Source organism: Vombatus ursinus, unplaced genomic scaffold, assembly GCF_900497805.2.
Source record: "Vombatus ursinus unplaced genomic scaffold, bare-nosed wombat genome assembly UNPS02001419.1, whole genome shotgun sequence".
NCBI classification, from domain to species: Eukaryota; Metazoa; Chordata; class Mammalia; order Diprotodontia; family Vombatidae; genus Vombatus; species Vombatus ursinus.
Window position 1 is genome coordinate 23,521,875 of NW_020941197.1, and position 23,612 is coordinate 23,545,486.

Consider the following 23,612-nt stretch of genomic DNA (forward strand, 5'->3'; position numbering starts at 1 on the left):
AGACAATTCACCATAGTACAGTCCAGCGCCTTAATGACCTCACATATAAAAAATGACTTTTAAGACTTGAGGAAACAATGGGATCTTCAAAAGCCAAATAGTGAAAACTTCAAGTTTCTAGGACACAGTCAAAAAGTGTCCAGTTGTACAGAACAAAAGGATCTACAAAATAAAGGCCACCTGTTTTGGAGTATGTGTGAAAACTGTAAATGGAGATACACCCTCCAAATTCTCCATTTGTAGGACCACATCATTTACATTACATGTTATGCAGTAATCCAAAAATGACATTTCCATATTATAAAATTCATTTAAAAAAAAGTGAGTCATTGGATAAGATGTATCTGATCACTCCCACCTTCTTTACACAGGGTCTATGGGCCACAGAAAGAGGAAGATCAATGTTGATGGGGTTCACTTGAACCTAGAGCCAATAATCTGAAATGCCATCACTAACAAGCTCTCAGTTTAAAGTTTTGCTACCAGTGACTGTTTCTGACAAGATCAGTATCAAAGATGGCTCAGTAAGATAAGGCAACAGTGAGAAACAAGAGCTGGACTTCTTTTGGTGGGGGAAAAGCATTCAATGATATGGTAGATATCACTCTGGCTGTTCCTTTGCTTTTTTTTTTTTTTTTTAAACGATTGGGTGGGTGATATGTTCCAACAGTAGGTCTAAGGACCAGAGGCACAGTTTCAGTTAAAGTGCAGTACTGTGGCAGGGGGAAGGGTGCAGAATTAGACATTGTATCCTTGGGAAGATCTTCACTTTCTATAAATTTAACTGGATTGCCTCAGGCTGATCTTGGAATCACCTGCAAATAAACTCCAGTATTCTTTCAGGGTCCACATAAGAAGTTTAGAAGACAGAAAGGAAGGTACCCAAAAAGGAAAGTGGTATTTTAATTTTGGAACAGGAAAGGGAAAGCAACATTCAGCAAAACAGACATCTTCAGGGGGGCTGTAACCTTTATTTCAGATGGATGTCATGAGATCCATCAGAGATATTAACTCCAGTAATCTCAACTGGCCATTGGATGTCACTGTTGCCCTCTGAAGGCTACAGAGCCCTAAGTGCATTTCAAATGGGGGCAAAGATGAGATGTACATGTGCTGTAAATCAATAAGCTGGAAAAGAGATTCCCAACCTTTTGGAGTTGGACTCAAAAGTTCGTTGAGTTTGTGGCCTCACTTCCCCACTTTTCTAACCCCTTCCTCTGCTTGCCCAATTCTACCACCTCTAAAACAAATCTAGTGCAAGATGACACTTTAAAAAAAATTAAAACAATTTTAATTTGGTTTTGAATATTCCTTGACAGCCCTTTGAAATAGCTGTAGACAAGCTGGGTCAAAAAAACCAGGGATTGGGGATCACTGATCTAGGAATATAACACACCACCTTCTATTCAAGCCAATGGTCTTTTCATGGCAAAGGAAATTTTCATTCTACTACAAGAATGCCTAGGCTGACTGACCGCCATCCACTTGACATGGAGTAACAGAAGAAAAAAAGAGTATGTGTACTCATATGTCAGGACAGAAAGGGTAAAGATGAGCAAAAACATTTTTAGAGTTTCTGTTTTCACCAATGTTTCAAACTGCACTCAAATTCCATTATATTATCACATTATTAAAGTTGGGTTCTAGTCTCACCCACTTTATAGAAACAGCTAAGAAGGCATAAGCAAGTAGTTAAAATATTGAAGACAAATAGTAATTCCCTTAAAATGCATAAATGTTTTGTATATTCAAGTAAGATGACTTAAAAGGTTCATTTTGGTTCCAGTTCAGCATAAGCATGGTGACATGACTGAGATTTCTTGGCAAAGGAATGCTCTGCCTTTCCCCAACCCCAGCTTCCAATTCTCCTTTTTTCACAGTTCACATATGTTACATTTTACAAAGCAAATCCGTCACTGACTTGTCACTCATTATTTTGAAAAATAGGGACCGGTCTCATTCTCCCAAATCACCCAACAAAAAAGAAAAGAGACTCACTGAAAAAGCATAATCATCATGAAAGACCATCTTGCCTCCACCTCCATTAACTTGTTGTGTGACAAAGTCAATGATGGTATCAAACATGAATATTTTCATCTTGGACAATTACATAAAAATTACACACAAACAGAAATCTGAACCTTCCATTTCATTAAATGACAGTGCTATATTTAAGAGAAATGAAATGTTTCAATGTTACTTTTTCCATAACCAATTCTAAACCAATATTGAAGCAAAGACACACACACACACACACAAATCCACTAATTAAAAGATAATCATTGATTCTCCCTGAACAACTATACTGACTTGGAGTTAGTTAACCATGAATAATCAGGAGATTATAAAATCATCTCCAGAACTGGCTTCAATCTCCAACCCTGAATTAGCAAATCAATTGTGAGCTTAAATTTTTTCCATAAAAATAACCCATTCCTCATGTTCCTTTACCCAAAAACTTTAGTAGACAATTAGCTAATACCAGATCACTCATTATTATAGAATCAATTGCCAAGATTTGTATATCACATATTTAATACTATTAGGATATCATCATAGGCACTGATGTTTTCAAATCCAAATAAGAGCATGTACATTGATACATAAGGTACACAATTTACTTTTATATCTGAGGCCTCATTTGGAAAGTTCCCCTTAGTAATGAGATATATGTAAGCACATAAACATAAGTATAACAGCCCATAGCAGGGAAAATCCCTCCCCTCCATTCATAGCCACACCTTCTTTGAGACAGTAGGAGAAAGGATGAGCCTTGAAGAAACAGAGAGTATCATTTAGAGTCATTCTAAAACCAAAATGTCTATATATCTAAAGGTAAGTATAATGCAAATGAATAACTATCTCTCTAGCTAGACCTGAGCAGAATAAAGCAGTAAGCTCATTAGAAGGTACTTGGGAAACATTTGGGTTTTGAGGACTTTTCAGAAAAAGGCAGTTTAACTAGTTCCTACTTAAGCTTGTCTATTCTGCTTAGCTACCAGGCTTTGAATGGTCACAAATGGTTCTACAGAAGTGCATATTCATATATGGTCTATATTCCAAAACCTGCTCACTGTCTAACTGGCAAATTGGGAGCTGACAGAAGTTTGATTTTATAAATTACAATCTGAAAATGAGTTCAGAAACATGTCTTGCCCTCCCTCCTGTAATGGTTTACTATATTCATCGCCTACCCACTGTCCCTTAAATAATTCGTAAATACTCCACCCCTAAATTATGAGGAAATTATAGAATTGAGGGGATGGAAAATAATAGCTTGCATTTATATAAGTTTACAAAAAGTTTCACAAACATTGTCTCATTTAATCTTCACAACAACTACAAGCTCCCCCAAGCCCAGGAGACTGGTTTCCTGGGCGGCAAAGCAATTGAGTTTGGCCAGAGCAGCTAAAGAGGCACAAATGACCCTACTGATGAAAGAGTCTTTAGAAGAGGTATTAACAGGGGTAAACTGCCATGACCAAAACTTCAAAGATTCTACCATGGGGGAAAAATTATGCTGTAGAAGCTGTGGTCCTTTGAGTTCACCCCATTAACACAGCAGTAGGAATAATTAACACAAGCCACTCACCATCACCAATTCACTTTGCTGTGGCAGTAAAATACCTACTAAAAAACCCAGGGAAATTATGAGTGAACATGGTAATTTCCCTGTTAACTAACTATATAAAATTAGGTTTCTGAAATAGACATTTCTTTATCCAATAAACTTTTCAAAAAGCCTTCTCTCATCCCTTTAGCAGGTTCCACCTACAGATTTGCATGGAGGCAGACCTGTCAACGAGCCAGTTTCTGTATAATAGGCCTGTGCATGTACATGTGTATATATTTTCCTCCCAAATATAAAGATTATGGTCTTTCCAAATGAGGATTAAGCTCCTTAATAACCACAGCAGGGAAGAATAGTTAGAAAATTCCTATAAGAGAATTCTGTGTAGTTCCACTGTGAAGTACATCTTTTTTTCAGACAAATCAATACGGATAGGGGTAGGCAATGAATCAACAGGGACTAGTTGGACCCAGGATTTTAATCATATAAGGTACTAACAGATTTAACTTTCAACAATTTATAGTCTTAAGAGAGCTGCCTAGAGCATTGAGAGGCTAAGCGACTTGCCAATGGTCACATAGTATGTGTTAGAGGTGGGACCTGAATCCAGGTCCTCCTATCTTCAATGCTAGCTCTATATTTATTATGTAATGTGAAAAGATTTCTCCACTGAGAAATGAAAAACTCAATTTTGTGAAATTCAATATATTATCATTAACAGGAACTAATGATGAACGAATACAAAGGAAATTAGTTTAAATAGAATGGGCCTAATTAATCAAACATTTACTGGGTATTTATGCCTTTATAGAATAGCTCTACTTTCCAAAAAGGAGGAAGAACAATTAACAAATTCAAACATGGATTTCTTTTCAATCTATCTGGGAAAGTTAGGGGGCCTTAGTTTCCTCGTGTGTGAATGAGGGGGTTGGTTTAGATGATTTATAAGGTTTCTTCCAGCTCTAAGTCTATCCTATTGCTGAGGCTAATAATACCTAAGTAAACACTTTCGACTTCAGGATTAAACATATTAAAAAAGTGTCTACTGAATTTGGCTCCCTGTTTTGAAATGCAAGACTTATGAAATTCAAATGATTTTTAATTTACTGGAGCTTTATAAATCAAGGCAATAACCTTTTCTTAAGCAAACCAATTACTGGGGGGATAGAGGGAGGAAGGAATTAAATAAACACAATTCACATATTTGTTCATTGTTCTGCTTTCATTATGGACATTAGCCAGAATTTGGTCGCTAGCCATAATGTTTTTACCATCTATGGATTATCTACAAAAATAGATTTTAATACTGGGCTCCCTCTTACTTACCACCCAATACAAGGCTAGCCTATGTCTAACACCAGTTGATTTGTACCCAAGAAATACAAAGCACCCTAAATGAAACTTGAGAAATCCACTAGGGGAAAGTCATAGTGCATTTCAAGATTAAGTGTAATTTCTTTCAGTAAGCCACTTTTCTTTTTTGGATTATCTCTGCTGTTGCTTCCCTATTGTGGATAACAGAAAATGGACTATACAAACATGCAAACATGAAATATACATATATATACACATATACACAAATATATAATCTCACCCATCACATTTAGTTTCTATCAGTGTTTAGACTGCTGAACTGCAATCATGACCTAGAATATGGCTTATGTTGTGGGCAGGTCTGTTTGAGGTCTGCTTGGAAGAGTCAGATGTTGAGGAATTTGCTATTGTAAGCAAAGGAGACATTGCTGAGCCATCAGGAAGAGCAGTGGCTATCTCTGGAAACAAAGATGTCATGTTAAAATTGGACAAGTGAGAGTTGGTCATGTGCATTGGTGGCATATCAGGGAGAAGAGGAAAACTTGGTTGAGCAAATCCAACAGGCCTGGGAGGAGATAATATTGTTCCAAATCGGTTATTCAAACCTCCACTGTTTACCTTTTCTGTGCTAGGATTTGGGAACATCTGATTGGAAAAATAAGGGATCGAAATATCATTGGACAGTGTAGGGTGAGCAGGGGAATAAGGTGGATAGAAGGAAGGCAATGTATTCTGGGGATCTACTGGGATGAGTGCTGGGGTCCTAGTGGCACTGGGCTGAGTAACCTGCGGAATGAAAGAAGTATTGGCATTTATTGGTGGATTCATACCACCCTCTGGAATAAATGGGAATCCAAAATTTTGGGACAAAGTGTGTTGGTCTGGGGCTGTACTATCATTAGACACCTGTGGACTATCAGGCATAAAACGAACAATACTTCCTCTCTTCTCTGTAGAGGATTGCTGACGTCCAATAATCATACTGCCACTGGTAGACAGAGGGAGATGGGGAAGACTAGGATCAAAGACATTGTTGTGTCTTTGGTTTCCAGAGCGATTCCTTTCAGGTTGACGGATTTTGGAGCCACCACCGCTGTCCTGTAGGGGATGCCTTGATCGCTGGGTAACTGAAGAATTAGGCTGACGAACTGAAGGGGGTCCTTGATCAGCACTCCCATGAGACACAGCTGGATGAGGCAGAGTCGGCCGTGCTACCCCATGAATATTAGTAGTAACTGGGGGATTCACGTGGCCCTTGGGCCCATGACTTTCAGTCATCCTCACGGGATTAGACTTTTGTACAGAAACACTGGGGCTTGTGTTTCGACCCTGAATATCCCCTGAGGAAGAAGAGCTTGAAAAAGGGATATTCAAAGTCCTGCTCCTGGCATTAACAGCGCCCAAAGGCATGTCACAGCTTTCTCTGTTCTGAGCCTCACTCTCTCTCCGAATATGGATGCTCTCGTGGGCCGGGGGACAGCTGTATTCAACTGCAGAAGATGGGCCGCACTGTGCACTCCTCTGATGCTCTGGAATGGATCGCTGGCTCCCAACGACTTGATCACCAAGGGCTGGGGCGAGCAAACTCTGCATGAAACTCTGGTGACATGCATTCTCATTGTCTCTTGGGGGAATGGCGTTTCCAGCTGGAAGGCTCTGAACTGGTGGATAAGGTAATCTTTTTTGTCGGTCAATAGGTGGACCACTATTTTGACTAATTCGAAAGGCCTGTGATTGTATGCCTCTCAGTGATGCCACGGGGTTACCCATTTCATTGTTTCTTGAGGACTGTACTTCAAAATTGCTCGGGGGCTGTTGGCTAGCTCCACTTGGCTTAAATGTCTGACAGTCAGAAAGACGAACATCTGAGGTAACAGTATGATCTACACGACTCTGCATAGTATGAATGGCTAAACCTTTATTTCTTGGAACATCAAGATAACTTCTCATTTCAAGCTGATCTGAAACCCTAGGACCCTGAATTGATATGCCCATTCTCTGCTCTGAATTAGATGACGTTTTCCCAATGAGTGCCTCTGCAGAATAACTTGAAACTCGATTTCTTTCTGGCCTGTGTGGCGTGCAGGTCATATCTGAAGACCTAGTTACAATACTTGGCTGGGATACCATTTGTTGCTCTAAACCTCTAGGTGGCATAAGTCTTTGCATTGGATTGTGTGCAGTCACATGCTCAGAAGAAACTCCTGAACCTTGCTGTCTACTTCCAACATCCTGCTGTTGATGCATAATATCTTGATTTAGATGGTTCTGGGGGTGGTTATGGTGGGTCCGGCTTGCTGAAGGGTTCTCACAGCTTTTTTCTGATTGGGAACCTCCAAAATGCTGCTGCATCTGTTGCTGCATCTGCTGATGGTGGGGGTGAGGTTGCCCACCCTTGGGTCGTGACTGGTCACTTCCATGATGCTTCTGCTGTATGGAAAGTTGAGGGGCTTGAGTTCCCTGGACAAGATTCCTCTTCTTTTGCATTTGAACTTCCTGCTGAATAGTTCTTTGCTGATGTACACCATGGGGCTGTGAATGAATAGAGCTGTCCGCATGAGGTATGTGATGCTGCAGTTGATATAAGTGATGTCTCTCTCTTAACTGTCCTGCTTGCTGTTGCTGCTTTAAGTATGGATGGTTATTGTGAAGGTGAGAAATGCCTTGAGCAGGAGGAACATGCTGCTGCAAAGGCTGCAGATGTTGACTTCCTGCCTGGCTTTGTTGCTGCTCAGTCATCGCAGGCTGTGAATTACACTGAACTTCAGGTTGTCTCAAAGCAGGTGTGACAAAGTTGTTGCTGGGTGGGAATAACCGAGAAAGGTCATCCATATGTCCTGGGTTGCTAACAGGTACCACTGAATTGGAAGAGTTAGGAGGGATTTGACCAACCATCATTTGCGTTTGATCAGCAATGCTGTCAGGTGTCCGGCTCATCAAGGACATACTTTCAAGTCTGAGGGGTGCTGGCTGACAATGTTTTTGCCTTTTGGCTGTAGAAAGTAAAAGATCATCTTGAACAGGACGCTTGGCAGGATCTTTACGACTTTCATGACTTGACTTTAAGTGTGATTCTTGAATTTGTGAATTTGGTATGTTATTAGTCATGGTATTTAGCTGGTCTTGGGAATATTCAGTCATTAGCGATGGTTCAGGAGGTTGACTGGCATAGGAACTAGATGAAACTGATAGATTCCCCGCTGCAGGAATAGCCGGTTGCTCTGAGCAGCTTACTAGGGGATGACTGATGCTGCTCTGATGGACAAGATTATTAACACTTAAACTGGAAATGCTTGGTGACTGAGAAGTTGAAACCTGTATAGAGGCATCTGATGTTTCAGTTGATACTGAACAACTTGGTTTTTCAAGAGACCTATCCACATTTGCTTGAACTGGATCCTGGGAACTGAATTCATTTGCTGTTGCTTCTACCTGTCCTGTGGTACTCTCTTTTGATGCCTGGGTTTTGAAAGACTGGTCTCCATCTAAAGATGAAGCTTCAGATGGCTTTGGAGTTATTTCCTGGATATCAGCCTGGACACCAACTCTTCCCTTCTCAAGGTTCTCTTGATCAAAAATAGCTCTTGCTGCAAGTGCTACTATATCAGTTTGTTCTGCAAAGGTACAGCTGTCACATGGATTAGCTGATGTACTGTTGGTAACATCTTCTCGAGTGGTATCAGGAAGCATGGATGCAACTGAGAAACCACGACTACTGCCAGAGCTCGTTGACATGGGGGAGTCTGTCTGCCTGCTGGCAAGCAAAGAACTAGTAATGGCCTCTTGATCAGGAATACAGGAATGATGCTGTGGCAAATTCCCACCTTCACCATTTATTAGTAAGAGCTCCTGTTTCTGAGGCACATCAATACTAGATCCAATGATTTTTGAGTTCTCTGAGGGAAAGTTAGGATGGTCCAGTTGGGCTGAAAGAGGGATTTTCTGACCCTCTTTTTCTTTAGTAAGGTCAGAGAGCAATGCAGTTAAACCATGTCCTTTTAATAAACCTGTGGCTTGCACTGCAGCTGATGAATCTTGTCTGCATGGCTCAGCCATAATTTCCACCTCTGAAGCACCATTGGTACTTGCAGTGCTTTGGGTTGATGAGGACTCAGGAACCTGAGAAACCAAAATATGGGGATCATTTGGAAGGGGAAGTAAGATACTAGATGAAATGCAGGACTTGGAAGAGTCTGACAACTCGGGACCAGTGGTTGGCTTACTTTGAGATCTCCCTGACTGCAAAGTGGACACAGAATCTCTGGAATCAGGTGAAGCCAATACAAAATGTTCACTTGTTATGGGTTCTTGGGAGGGTGAATGGGACACCTCTAATGAATGAGATTCTGAGACTGTAGGTTCAGAATTTACACCCTCAAAGGAATGAGAATCAGAAACATTCACACCGTTTGCTTGAGATTCAACAGCAGGAGTTAATACCACAGGTAGGCTTTCTAGCAGCCCATCAGCACATGACTGCTGAGCTGATCCTTCTGTGTTGGCACAATCTAATTTCCCCGAATACCTAACAGGATTCACTGGGCATGCTGATTTATTAGCTACATGTTTTTTGGGGCCTGGCTTCTTATTCACTCTTTTTGATTTCACATTAGAAGGCAAACTAGCTAGAGCTTTCACTGGAGAAGTGTTCATTTGATTAGCAGTGTTGGGTAGTACTGTTGTGTTATCAGTAGTTATAGGCGATGCTGCAGTAGTTGGTAATGAAACACAGTTAACTGGGGTGATCCTACTATTAGTAGCAGGTGGAGGATTGGCAGGCTGGCTGATAGCCAGTTGTACACAGCTTTGCCCAGCCATCTGCGAAATGCTTTGATTGAGGCTGGCCAAAGCACCAAATGTATTCAGGGCAACGTTGGTATTTGGATCTTCGCTGGTGGTGGGTTGAATAATTTGCATAGGGGTTTGATTTGTAGCTCCTGATGAGGACATTACAGGCTGCAAAGCAAATAACTGTCCATTTAAAGAAATAGTTTGAGGCTGCTGTTGGTTTGACATCGTAACAGAAAAAGTTTGTGTAGAATTAGATGATGATGATGATGAAGGCCTCGGTAATATATGGACGAGGTGTTTGCCTCCAAATGTTTGTGGAGCCGAAACATTTTGCACTGAATTATTAGACACTACTACAGGATTGGCTCCATTAACAGAGACACGAACAGAACCAGGAGGTGGAGCAGAGAGGAGTGGCAAAGTATTCTGATTAGCTGCCTGTATAATCACTATCTGTTGACCAACTGTTTGATTGGGAACTTCTGCTCTCATAACTCCTGGGCACGGTGTAGTATTAGGTGGCTGAAGAATGATAACATTTTGATTAGCTGGACCTGCATTAACAGCTGACCCAACAGGCTGAGCCATCTGAATTACTTGCATTGTTGAATTAAATGGAAGGATATTTGGGGGAGGCTGAGTTTTAATTGGTGGTTGAGCAATTAGTGGCTGCATAGGTAAAGATGGACAAGAAGGCAAAGTCACAACTACTTGCTCAACCTGCTGCCCATCTATAGGAAATGAGCCATTCAAGCCATTCAAGACACATGTAGCCGTGTGTCTATTGTGGTTGGTAGCTGAGGTACCAGTGCCCAGCTCATTTAATATCGGTGTCACAATAGTAGATGGTGCCTGGCTTAAAGGCTGAACAGTGTTTCCTGCCAATTGTAATGTAGTCCATGTTGTTTGTGTGTTTCCAGATGAGGGGATGCGAGTAAGGCTGCTTATGTTTTTCAAATCAGAAGCACTAACACTTGAAGAAGGCAAAGAGCAGGAAAGAGACCAACCACTATCTAAATGGCTTGCAGAGACTGTGCTTATAGCAGTTGCAGCCTTGACTGCTAAAGCTACAGAGGGTGCCTCTACACCAGCACTGCTTGTTAAGTCTGTGTTCTTACTAATGTTTACTGGAGAGGAATTCCTAGGGACTGAAGGTCTCAGAGATTGGGAGCAAGCTGTATCAGCAACTGGTGCCACAAAATTGTCCTGACAATCACTTCTAAAATTCTGTAAGCTTAGACAGGATTTGTTTCCATGTTGCACTTGAAAGGAAAGTACAGAAGTGCTGGGGGGAATGCTGGTAGCACAGGACACAGGTCTCTTGGGTAACTTGGGGCTCTCTTGTCCATTTTTGCTTTCAGAAGCATTCTGACCACTTAGTGGCATACTTGACAAACTCTGTTGGTGGGGTTCAGACCCACATGGAATGGTAATCTGTGAGCTGTTGGAACTAAGCACACTTGACTCACTTTCTGAGGTGGAAACTTCAAGAATGTTCTGAGGAGGAATGGTAGCAGGAAGACAAAGAGGAACAGACTGGCCGGCAGCCAAGGAGGAAACTGTTGTCCGATGCCATGGCTTATTTTCAGGGGGATAAACTCCAGAAATGGACACAGGAGTCACCAGATTGCAAGTCCTTTGTACTGGCACAACATTAGCTGTCTGCTTTTGTAAATTATGACCAACATTAAATGTAATTCCCTGAACAGCTGTCCCCTGGTTGTTTCCACCAGGCTGACTTCCATTTGAATAGACGATGATGTTCTTTTGAATCTGATCACTAGGAATAACAACAGAAACTTTTGCATTTTTGAGATTTCCTTTCCAGTGGATTGTAGGGTCATCGTACAGGCAAATGTCATTTGCTTTCAGTAATTCAATGTATCGGCCATTTTCCCTTTGGGTTTCTTCCAGCTGTTTCCGCAGTTTTTTAATTTCTTCAGCTGCAAAATTAAAAAAAACTATGAGAATAAATTGTGAAATTTCAACTTAAGATAATCTTAGGAATACAAAACATAATTTAGTGAAATTGCCAATGTGAATTGCTCTAAATTCCTCACTACAGTACTGGGAATGTTAAGTTCTCTTCTAATACAAGTTAGTGCGCTGGACCTGGCAGCAGAGGACTAGGATTCAAAATCAGCTTCTGCCACATATTATCTGTTTGACTTTTGACAAGTCACGTAACCTTTAGGAAACTCTTGTTTCTTCACCTATAAAATGAGGATGATAAACAAGATGAGCTTCTAAGGTTCCTTCCAGCTCTAAATCTATGCTCCTATGATCCTATCATGGGCTAAACAATAACAAGTCATTTGCTACTTCAGGAATATGGCTATTTCCCTTGGTCTACATCTTTAAAGTTTAATACTTGACAAGAAAATAATTTGCTACAATTTAAAAGGCTATCATTGCAGCTTAACTGGCTCTGGGTTTAAATCTTGCCCTAACACTTCACTGCTGTATGACCAGGAGCAAGTCATTTGACCTTTCTGAATTTCAATATCTTCATCTGAAAATGAAGCCTTTACATATTGTAAAAATGGGAAGGTAGAACTTGCGCTCTGCTGGTATGGCCTCTGAACACCGCTGGTCACTTCTACACCATCATGAGGCATCAACTATTTCTGTCCCTAATAGTAATGTGAGGAGACATGAGTGGGCATAGCAATAATAGCCATAATGATAACTGATCATAATAACTGATCCTGGTTTCAACTTAAACTAAGCAGAAATCTGCCCTACAACCTTTTCATGTTTCCCTCATTGGAAGATACAACCATAAGAAAAAGAAGTAAGTATTCCTAGTATCACTACTTAATAAAATTTGCAGAAAACTAGACAATATCCACTACTCATCTGATTATATAAAAATGATGGAACAGTGATGGAACACAGAAATCATGGGTGAGTAGATATATGTTTGAAAGAAATGTATATATTTACCTTGTTCATGGTTTCCTCCATTGAGTAAGAGCTCATCATTTTGCCTTTTTAATTCTGTTATGTACTTAAAGGCTTGATCCAGGATCATATTCTTGCTCTGCCAGAGAAACCCAAGTTTAAAAAAATTTCATTAAAGGGTAAAAAACAGTCACAAAATTCTAAAAGTAGGCTTACATTTGTTCTCAACAAGAATATCTGAAAATTTAGTCTATTCACAGCTTTAAAACAATGCCATCCTCAAACACATTTCATGTTATTATATCTGTGTAGCCACCATTATAAATTTATTATCCGATATACTAAAAAAAAGTTTCATTGAAGAGTTTTAGTGTCATACCCCAACATTCTCTATGCCTAGATTAATTCAGGACAATTGTATTTTAAAAGAAAATGTCCTGAAGTGTTGAGATATTCTGATAAGCATTAATTATGTTTCAATACTCCAATGCCACTACAAAAACCTCTCAATAAGGATAGAGACTACATCTTGTTTCATCTTTAGCACAATATACAGTAATAGTAGGCAATTCATGGTTATTAAAGACATCACAATGTGGTGGAGAGAGCACCGAGCAGCATCAGAAAACAAAGTCTCTAGTTCTGGCTCAGCTTCTTCCCAGCTAAGTGAATTGGGCAAATCATCTAGCTTCTCTGAGCTCAATTTCATTATTTGAAAAAGAATAAAAAAAAAAAAGACAGTAATATTTGTACTATAGTCTCACTGAAATTTTTAGTTTTTTAAACTTAAAAGTTTTTAGTTAAAAACTACTTAAACTATTAAACTTAAAGCTGTACCAAGACTTTTGTGATATCCTGTATTATTTATTTCAAAGTGATTGTGACGATCTAATGAGATAATATACCAACTGTTACATAAATGCAAAGTACTTTCCTATGCCCTGGCTCACCTAAAATTGAATCTTGGATTTTAGGAACATGTGCGACACAGTAAGTACTCTTAGGCAAAGAGGGATTTTTCTTGACTCAAGCTAAGTCCACTAAATTTTTAATAATTAGCCCTAGCAGAGACTTGCTATATGATCCTAAGCAATATCCTTTTACTATAAGATGGGGAAAATCATGCTGTTTTATTTTACAAGGTTGCTATGCAAATAGGCACACAAATAATTAATGAAGTTTACCTGCCATCCCCTCTGGTTGATTGCCCACCAGTTTCTACACCACAAATAAGTTTGCAAGAACTGTCTGCATGTAGCAGTAGTGGAGAGTCCAAAATGGAGAAAAGGAGTCATCTGGAAGGCATCTACAGCTCTTCTCCATAATGATTCCAGAATTTTATCCACTCCTGCTTTCAGGTGCCCAAGACTGGATTCCATTTGGAATTTAGAGGATTGGGGGTGGGAGGGGAGACAGAAGCAGGGTCATAGTTTCTCCCTTGCACCTGCCTTTGGGCACAGCCAAGAGGTGAATACCTAGACCAGGACCTGACAGGACAGAAACCATATGAGGGAGCATTCAACAAATTTACTGTGTACTGTGTAGAGAAAAAAAGGAATAAGAGGACATAATGCTTTCCCTCAAAATTATCATATATTTAGGGAGACAGAACATATGCAAGAAACATATAGTTGTAAACAATGTGCACAATTTAACATAAGGCAAAGTACTTAGGTGGTGAAGAGGGGCACAGTCATGGAAATTAGTAACTCAAGACAAAACTCTGGATGTTTTGTTTCTATAAATGTTGAAAAACAATCAAAACTATTCAAATATCTCAAGCATCATGATCTCTAAGGGAGGCAGACACATTCTAATGATAAGAAATGGTCCAAAGTGGAAAGGAACAACTGAGGGTTTTCCTAAGCCATGACTGTAAGCATAAGTGACTGTTTACCTGCTTCAGCGCAGGTGAGCATGGGACGAGCTCTCCAATTCGGCTGATCCCAGCATTAATTTTCTTCTTTCGATGCCTCTCCACTAAAGAGAAGAAAGGTAATCACAGAACTAATGAAATGTCACATCTATTCCATGTTTAGGTGTTATCTAACCTCTTTTCCTATCTAGAAAGATATTTTGAAGAAATGACTATTAAGACATGTTTGTACTAGTCGAAGGTTTACAAAGAGCTTTTCCCTCATAATGATCCTATGAAACAGGTAGTATAAGTATGATTATCCCCATTTTTTTTTTTTTTTGCTCCTGGAAACAGGAGCTTTGAGAGGTTAATTAACAGAGTTGCCCAGAGTCACACAATTAGCATCAGAGTCAGGGTGCAAACTCAGGTCTCTGAAGTCCAAGTCTACTGTTCTTACTACCCCACATAGAAAGCATTCTTGGTCAGGCACTAGTTGGCTTAGGGAGCCTCTGAGAGCCCTTTAAACTCTTAAAGAGTCTGTGATGTTTTAAGATCAATGCTGGATAAACAGAAGTACAGCTACTCTTTTTTATGGAATCAATAGGAAGCTCAAGCACATCAAGGCATAGTAGAAGACTGAAATGACAGACAAAAATTACAAGAAGAAAGAATGGCGATATTTATATTCTACATTCATTAGTCCATTATTATGTGTCATTTTATTTCAAACTAACAATCACTAGACGCTTTAACAAATGATGAATCTCAAGAGCCCATAACCAAAGTAAGATATCAGGAACCTGCAGAGCTTTACCAAGGGACACAAACTCTAAACCATCTTAACTGTTAGCTGTTGTGCTAGACCTGACAACCTGGATAAAAGAGATGTTTAAAAAGCTTTTTCAGGGAGGCTAGACAGCTAATGAGGTGGAGGGATGCCTATTGCACATGACTTAAAACAACCAAACAATTTCTGCTTCTAGACTTGTCCCTTCTCTGTGAGGTCAGGGCTGCCAGCCCACTCTAGGCCGGCAGGATTCTCACCACTTCCATACAAAATTTTGTGGCCTGTTATTTCTGTAACTGATTTAAGAAACCATCATATGAGAATATAGCAAAATTGTGCTTTTGAAGGTTGCAAGGAAGGAGGAAAGTATACAAGAAGCTACAACTCATTTCCTAAATAACAGAAACCCTGATTTTCTTTAATTGTATTAAAACTCAGAGAAGTAACTTCACAAATATCAGCTTTTTGTCCATGCCTTTAATAAAATCCACCTGTTTAGTAATAATACTTCTAAGAACTTGTTCTTTAAAACCAGAGCACAGGTGTTGCAGGTATGGCTCTAAAGTCTGCCCTCTCGGGGCAGCTAGGTGGCGCAGTGAATAGAGCACTGGCCCTGGAGGCAGGAGAACCTGAGTTCAAATCCAGCCTCAAACACTGGACACGTACTAGCTGTGTGACCTGAGTAAGTCACTTAACCCCATTGCCTAATCCAAAAATAAATACATAAATAAATAAAATCTGCCCCCTTTTAGTTCAGGTTCGATGTAGGGATGAAATGAGGTGCTCATGGCTGTCACAGCAAGGATATACAGCTGGGACACTGAGACACATAACCTCTCTGGATGTGGTCCCCACTGTATCCAGATAAACACATCTGGTCAGTACACCATCAGGGTATGGCGACTCATGTGGTCTTGGGCCACCACCAAGTGTGACAGATCCTGTTTATGCCCCCAGGCCAGGAAGCTGCCACAGGGCATCAGGGACCAATCAGGCTGCATGGGAGGAGGAAGTCAATGAAGTCAGGCAAGTCCAGGAACTCAGGGACACCGAGTCAAAAAAACCCTGGTCCTATCTATCACAACGGGTAACTACACCTGATTTATGGTGGATACTCTTGTTGCCTTCTGATCTACAGCTGAGAACATCGTTTATTATCTGGCCTCTGATTACTCCCCCGTAATAGGCTGCCATTAGAGTTAGGAGCTCTGCCAATTGACAAGGCTGGAAATAAAAGCAACACAGTATAAATGAAGCACCATCTTGATTTTCCCCAAATTCCCTGGCAATGGATGCAGAGACGATATTTAGGAAAATGTTTTTGATAACGGGATAAGGATAAAGACTGGACCTATGATTTGAAGGATACAGGGAATTCCCACTTAAGGAAAACTCCATCTAATGATGTAGGTGGCATCCAGCCCTGACCTCTCTCACCTTCCAATCTCACATCTCCAACTGCCTACTGGACATCTTGAACTGGACATCGAGCAGACTTCTTAAAGTCAACTGTTGAAAACAGCTCATTATCTTTCCCCCAAAACCCTCCCTTCTTCCCAACTTCCCTATTACTGTCAAAGGTATCACCACGCTCCTAGTCAAGTAGATTCACAACCTGGCTGTTACCCTCAGCTCTTCACTCTCACCCCCTCATATCCCATCAGTGACCAATTTACAATCCTGTGAATTGTCTCTTCATAGCACTCCCTCCTCTCACGCTGCCACCACGCTGGCTCAGGAACTCATCATCTCAGGCCTAGGGCTACCAAAATAGCCTGCTGGCTGGTCTCCTCATTTCAAGTCTATTTCCATTTCACTCCATCCTCCACTCAGCTGTCGAGGTGGTCTGCCAAGCTGATGAAGCAGCTAGGTGGCACAATGGACACAGTGCTAGAGGGAGGAAGACCTGACTTCAAATTTGACCTCAGACACTAGCTATGTGACCCTGGGCAAGTCACTTAACCTGTTTGCCTCAGTTTCCTCAACTGTAAAATGAAGATAATAACAGGACCTATCTCCCAGGGCTGTAGTGAGGATCAAATGAAATAATATCTGCAAACTGCTTAGCACAGTGCCTGGTACATAGTAGGTGCCATAGTTTCCAGGAATGTCCACATAGATGATGAGGTTGACACAAGCATTTCCAGAGCCAGCTCAAAGTCTGAGAGGCTCCAAAAGAAAGCATGGGAAAGAAGAGGTATTAGGCTGCCTACCAAACTGAAGGTCTACAGAGCCATGGTGCTGACCTCATTGCTGTATGCCTGTGAAACCTGAACAGTCTACCAGCTCCACGCCAGACAATGAACTGCTTCCATTTGAATTGCTTTAGGAAGATTCTGAAGATCACCTGGCAAAATAAGGTACTGGACACCGAGGTCCTCTTGAGCTGAACTGCCAAGCATTCAAACTTTACTGCAGAGAGCGCAACTGGGATGAGTTGGTCACAGCGCGAATGCCAAATGGATATTTACTTAAGAGGAGACTATTTAACAGAAAAATTGCACAAGGCAAACACTCACATAGAGGTCAGAAGAAATGATACAAGGACACTCTCAAGGTCTCTCTGAAGAACTTTAGTATCGATTGTGAGACATGGGAGACACTGGCAAAGGACCATCCAGGACCACATAAAAGAAAATGCTGTGCTCTATGAGCAAAGCAGAATCGCAGTAGGACAAAAGAAACATAAGATGTGCAAATCTAAAGACATCTCCAAATATTCAAAAGGACAATCTGTGCCTGACCAATGATACAGCCTTCTGAGCTCATACTGAGATCAACCACAGTCTGACACACTATACGCTGACCCCAATATCATGATGTCATTGGTCCTCTTTGAGTACAAAGGATCAACAAAAACAACAACAACAGGTGCTATGGAAATGCTTTTCCCTCTTCCTAAAGTGCAGGTCTGCCCCTATTTAATAGATTCCAGTAGTTCCTTAGGACCTCTAGGATCAAACATAAAATCTTCTGTTTAGTGTTCATGTATCCTGTATCTATATTGTTCACATATAGTTGTTTTAAGCTTACTTCCCCCATTAGAGGCAGGGACTACCTTTCCCCTTTGTTTGCAAGGCCAGTGCCATCCCTGCTGGCTGACTGACTGGAGAGCTGCCTGAGGCGCTGAGATGTTAAATGACTTGTCCTAAGTCACAGAACCAGGACAGCAGGACTTAGACCCAGGTTTCCTGGTTTCAAGGCTGGCTTTCTATTTATCACTTTCTATGTCTTTCTTTGGGAGAAATGAAGGAAAAAAATGAGAAATGCTGATTGCTCTCCCCACCCCCTAGTTTCAGACATAGCTTTAAAAAAAGCAATAACAGAATATACAATTTAAATCCAAAGGCTTTAACACTAAAGATTTTTCTGCCTGGAGAGTAGTAATCTCCTACTGGGTCAGTCACACATTTCCCTGCATGAGCAGGGAAACAGATCAGGTTTTTCCAGGCTCTTCAGTGGAAAGATGAGGGCACCTGTAAGAAAAGAAAGCTTCTCCTGGTTCTGTATATTGATGCAAATAGTTACTTAGCTTGAAGCATTATAACTATAAGAACAAATAACTCCTGTGCTTCTTACACTGTCTTTCAGAATGGTCAAACTCCACAACATGAAAAATACATTAAAATTACCTAATAGAAATAAAAATCTGAGGGTTTTTTCCCTCCTAGTAACTGATAAACTCAGAATTCTCCATTCAAGATCTGAAAGAACCCCTATAATATACATTTTGCAAAACTCCTTTCTCTCCTCATACATACATGCCTTTCAATTACTTTGGGATTTTCTCAATTAATGTTATTCATCTAAGTCATTGGAAATGATGGATTCTGGGGCTTCATTACCTTTGGATTTCAGTATTTAAAGAAACAGTGAGTCAGAAACAGGTTAAGCAAAGTCTTTTTTCTTCCTTGACACTTTGGAGTCCTTCATAATAATTAAATACTGCAAAAGGACTTCTTATAATAACTTTACTATTATAAAGGGGCTTATTATAGGTCCCTTATAATAATTAAATACAGCAAAACTGTACTTTTCTATGACTAAATGAATAATTCATCTAGGTTTCAGAGTATGAAAACTTGCCTTCCAAAGTCAGTAACTTGATTCTGAGTGTGAGAATGCCAATGTAAAAGTTAAACTCTTATATTCTTACCTGCATTATGTGTCTCCCGGTTTTTCTTTCTGTAACAAAAGTTACATAAAAATAATAGTCAAAATACATAAAAATGATAGTCAAAGATTTTAGCAAATCATATAAATGAACATCTGATTTGTAAAGTTAGGAAGAAATCAAAACGAAGATAAATTTCCCTAGCAAGTACTGTGGTCTGTAAACTCCCTATTGTAGATACTTCAATGTGAATTAGAAGCCACAATGCTGGGGACAGGGGGCAGGGAGGAAGAAGGGAAGAGTCACACCAACAAAATTCTTTATTCTTATACCTCAAGAATTCACAGGAAGGAAAAGCCTAATTGAGGGATTAGTCATAAATTCGCAATGCCTGTTCTTCTGGTAAGCATTAGGCAAGAATGAGTGTGTTCATGTGTGTATAAGCATCTAGCCCTTTGGGGGGCTGAGGTGGCAGGGGGATGAAAAAGGAGAAGAATATGACAAGCACAAGTGATAGGAGCACAACAGCAATGCCCAGTTTATGTGTCACTCATCAAAGATCCTTGTGCCACCCAACATGAATGTCACAAGTTGTCATTCTGGGTCTGAAGCCAAATAATTTAAGGACTGGATTTCTCCTTTTGCTATACAACACCTATTACATTAATATTTATCTTGCTAGTTGATCAAAAAAGAGAAAAATGTTAATAACATCACCTGCATCTTAATTCTAGGCAGAAAAATGGCACAAGGAGCTCAAAACCAAGAAGGGTCTAAGAAAAATATTTGTTCATATTCTAAGAAGCAAAAACTGGCTGCAATATGAAAAAATATCTATATAAGCCATTCAGATCAGCACATATTGCCTAATACCTAAAAAGAAATCAAACAGAGCCTGTTCTATGCACAAGTAAAGATTTAAATAAAAATTAAATAGAAGATACAGTACTGTTACACTAATGCCCACTATCATTCGATACAAAGACAAGGCTATAAATAAGAATAAAGTGAGTAAAAATGTAGCCATCTATCCATTTCTGTTATTCCATTTGTGTTCATAAAAATTCCAAAAAAAAATAATAATTTGATGGTTTTCATGTCATCAAAATGAACAGGTTTCATGTTATAAAAATCAACATCTATTCATGAGAATTGTAAAATAGCAGCTAATTTACACTTCCCCTAAACTGGACTCTCTTGCTTCGCTCTCCCAGGTGATCTCATTTCATGCTAAGGATTCAATTATCACTCACATGTACATGACTATCAAATCGACAGATCAACTACAATCTCCTTCTCAAATCCTAGTCCTGGATCACCAACTGCTTTCTGAACATCTCAAACTCAACGTGTTCAAAACCGAATCCATCATCCTCCTGAAAATTCCTTCCTTCCAATCTCCCATGTTGATAACCCCAGGGCCAATTCTTTCTCTCCTTTACCCGCCACACCCAATAATGTCGAGTGCTGTTGGTCCTACCACCATCACACTTCTCCTGTCTACATTTCTCCCCTCACATGGACACCTCTCTAAGTCAGGCTCTTTGATTCCTTTTCCTGGGCCTGCTCAAGTTGTTTGTGTGCTCAAGAACCCTCAGTGGCTCCTTATTTATTTCAGGATCAAATACAAACTCTCCTGTTTGACTTCTCAGGCTCTCTGCAATGTAGTTCCAACCTACTTTTTTGCTTTTTTTTCCCTTCCCTGTGTATTTGCACAAGCTGTCTGTCTCCCATGCGGGGAATGTGCTCCCTCCTAATCTCTACCTCTCTGAATCCTTATCTTTATTCAAGGTTCAGTTCAGGTGCAACCTGCTCTACGAAGCTTTCTCTATCACTTCTAAATGTTAGTATTCTCTACTATTTAACATTATTCTCTGTTATTTAATATTTACTTATTTTTGCATACATTATAAACCACCTAATAAAATGTAAGCTCCTTGAGCATGAAGACTGTCCTGTTTTTGTCTTTTTGTCACCAGCCCCTAGCATAGGTAGGTATGCTTTATAGAGTAAATTAAATTAATTAAACAAATGTTTGTCAAACACCTCCCACCTCTTGATAGGAATGGGAAGGATGAGAGGAACTATGGAGACAGAATGTGGTATACACTGTCAGATACAATTACCTTTGTCAGTTGGCTTTGCTTAAATATTTTTCTTTGTTACAAGCAAGAGTTCAACAGCCCAGAGGACAGAGAAACTAAGTACATAAACAAATGATAAGAATAAAAAAGAATTTGAAAAGAAAAATAAAATAAACGCTTGCTGAAAAGAACAAAATCGCTAGCCTCTCTAGTTGGCATGTTGTCTCTGCATCAGCTCCTTACCGGTGCTGCTTCTTCGTAGGAGTTTCATTTTCTGTCATCTCTGGCATGGTTATAGAGTGGAGGACCTGGAAGGATATGAAAAGATATACTGACAATTAAAAACTATCCAGAACTTCACAACACAGAAAACTGACTTGAGTTGGAATAGCCGTGTTTACTGCATGCCTATTCTGGGGGAGGAACTATGCCAAGTGCTTCAAATACAGTCATGAGGCAATCTCTTCAAGGAGCTTATGGCTTAGTTGGAAAAACAGGATATAAACAGAAAAATACAAGGTAGCATATGCTAAGTGTGAAATGAAGAGCAAACACAACAAGTACTAGAAGAGTTCAGAAGCAGAGATTTCTATAGGATAGATCAGCTGAATACAGGTTCATAGAGAGAATGAAACTGACCGTTGAAAGACAAGCAGGTTTAGATATGAGAGGAAGAGAAGAGAGAGAGACAGAGACAGAGGATACAGAGACAGAGAGAAGAGGAAGAGAGAGAGAGAGAGAGAGAGAGAGAGAGAGAGAGAGAGAGAGAGAGAAAGAGAAAGGAGAAAGCATTACATTCCTTGTAACATTCTTTCTCCTGGGTACTGCATAAGTTAAAATGGCAGTCTCCTTTCTACCACAGTTTTACAGTTTAAATTTTCAAATGTTTAATAAAATATAAATTAAAAAAAACTTTTCTATGTTTTCTCTGTAAGACATTTCAAGTTCTGGCTTAGATTTGTAGGATAAAAAAAGAAGAAAGTAAAGATGTATTTAAAGGAGGAAAATAGTCCTAAGAATAAAAAATGACCGAGGTCCACTCTCCCACTTCCAGGATAAAGTATCATTAAGTCCTAGAGGAATTCAGAGAAGGGAGAAATCTCTCTGAGCTTGGACACTTGAAGAAAGCTTGAAGAAGGTGAAACTTGAATTGAGCCCTGCCTGAAGGTTAGAGCAGCTAGGTGGCAGAGTGGATAGACTGCCAGGCCTGGAGTCAGAAAGACTCATCTTCCTGAGTTCAAATCTGTCCTCAGACACCTACTAGCTATGTAACCATGGGGAAGTCACTTAACCCTGTTTGCCTCAGTTTCTTCATCTGTACAGTGAGCTGGAGCAGGAAGTGGTACTCCAGTATCTTTGCCAAGAAAACCCCAAATGGGGCCATGAAGCATTGGACACAACTGAAAATGACTGAACAACAACGTTAAATAGGTAAACCAGTCCCAGGGAGAAGGGTGTGCTCAAGAACCACTACTCCAGCCAGAAACTTGTGAAGATATTAATCACCTATAAACAATGCATAGGTAGAAAACCTAAGAATCATAATGCCTGGTATTTAAGGATACTTGATCACCTTTCTCATCCAAAGGCTCACAGAATTTCTTCACTTCGGATTCCTGGTTTCCAACTTCTTACTTCTGTTTCTGATCCATATGTATCATCTTCTGCCAGGAGACTGTCTATATAACATAATTTCTTCTTACTATCAAGAGAAAAAATAAAAGTGTTTACAGTTCCTGGGTCTCTGACAGAAAAATATTGGATAAGGGTCAGTATACATGTGCCAAGAGGGCATGCAGGCTGCCATGGCCACTTCCTTACTGCCTGGAAGACGCTACTGCCCTTTGAGTAATACCATCCCTCTTCAGTAACAAGGTCAAAGTTCTCCCTGGGTGCTTATCCTAAGAAAGAGGTCTTTGGTATCCTCCCATAATATCCTTTCCTGAAAGGCATTCTCTCCTGTCCTTAGGTAGCTAGTATCCTCACTACTTCCTAATCCCATACACAACTAAAACTATTTCGTCAATGAAAATAAATTCAGGTGAAATGGCTGGAAGAAAAAAACCAGACTTAAATTACATACTGTTCACAGTGAAGTTTCTTGAGAACAGGTCCACATCTTTTTTTATTTTTGCCTTTAAGGGAGTTAACATAACTAGCACAGAACACACAATGTACAGAGCAGGTAC

General features: G+C 40.0%; 1 protein-coding gene across 1 annotated transcript; it reads right to left on the bottom strand.

Moving 5' to 3' along the window:
- Nucleotides 1-594: 594 nt before the first annotated feature.
- USF3 (upstream transcription factor family member 3) lies at nucleotides 595-23,120 on the bottom strand. Its single transcript, XM_027866986.1, has 6 exons — nucleotides 22,997-23,120; nucleotides 21,667-21,731; nucleotides 19,382-19,410; nucleotides 14,478-14,560; nucleotides 12,623-12,719; nucleotides 595-11,619 (listed from the first exon to the last, which is right to left on the bottom strand). The coding sequence occupies exons 1-6, from the start codon at nucleotides 23,003-23,005 to the stop codon at nucleotides 5,192-5,194; spliced, it is 6,711 nt and encodes a 2,236-aa protein (XP_027722787.1). The 5' UTR covers nucleotides 23,006-23,120; the 3' UTR covers nucleotides 595-5,191.
- Nucleotides 23,121-23,612: the final 492 nt, after the last annotated feature.

What these genes read in the sequence shown, in the direction of transcription:
- USF3 (XM_027866986.1), bottom strand. An exon ending in GCTCACCTGCGCTGAAGCAG is followed by an intron (nt 12,720 to 14,477) that starts GTAAACAGTCAC and finishes TTTCTCTGGCAG; the next exon opens with AGCAAGAATATGATCCTGGA. An exon ending in TGGAGGAAACCATGAACAAG is followed by an intron (nt 11,620 to 12,622) that starts GTAAATATATAC and finishes TTAATTTTGCAG; the next exon opens with CTGAAGAAATTAAAAAACTG.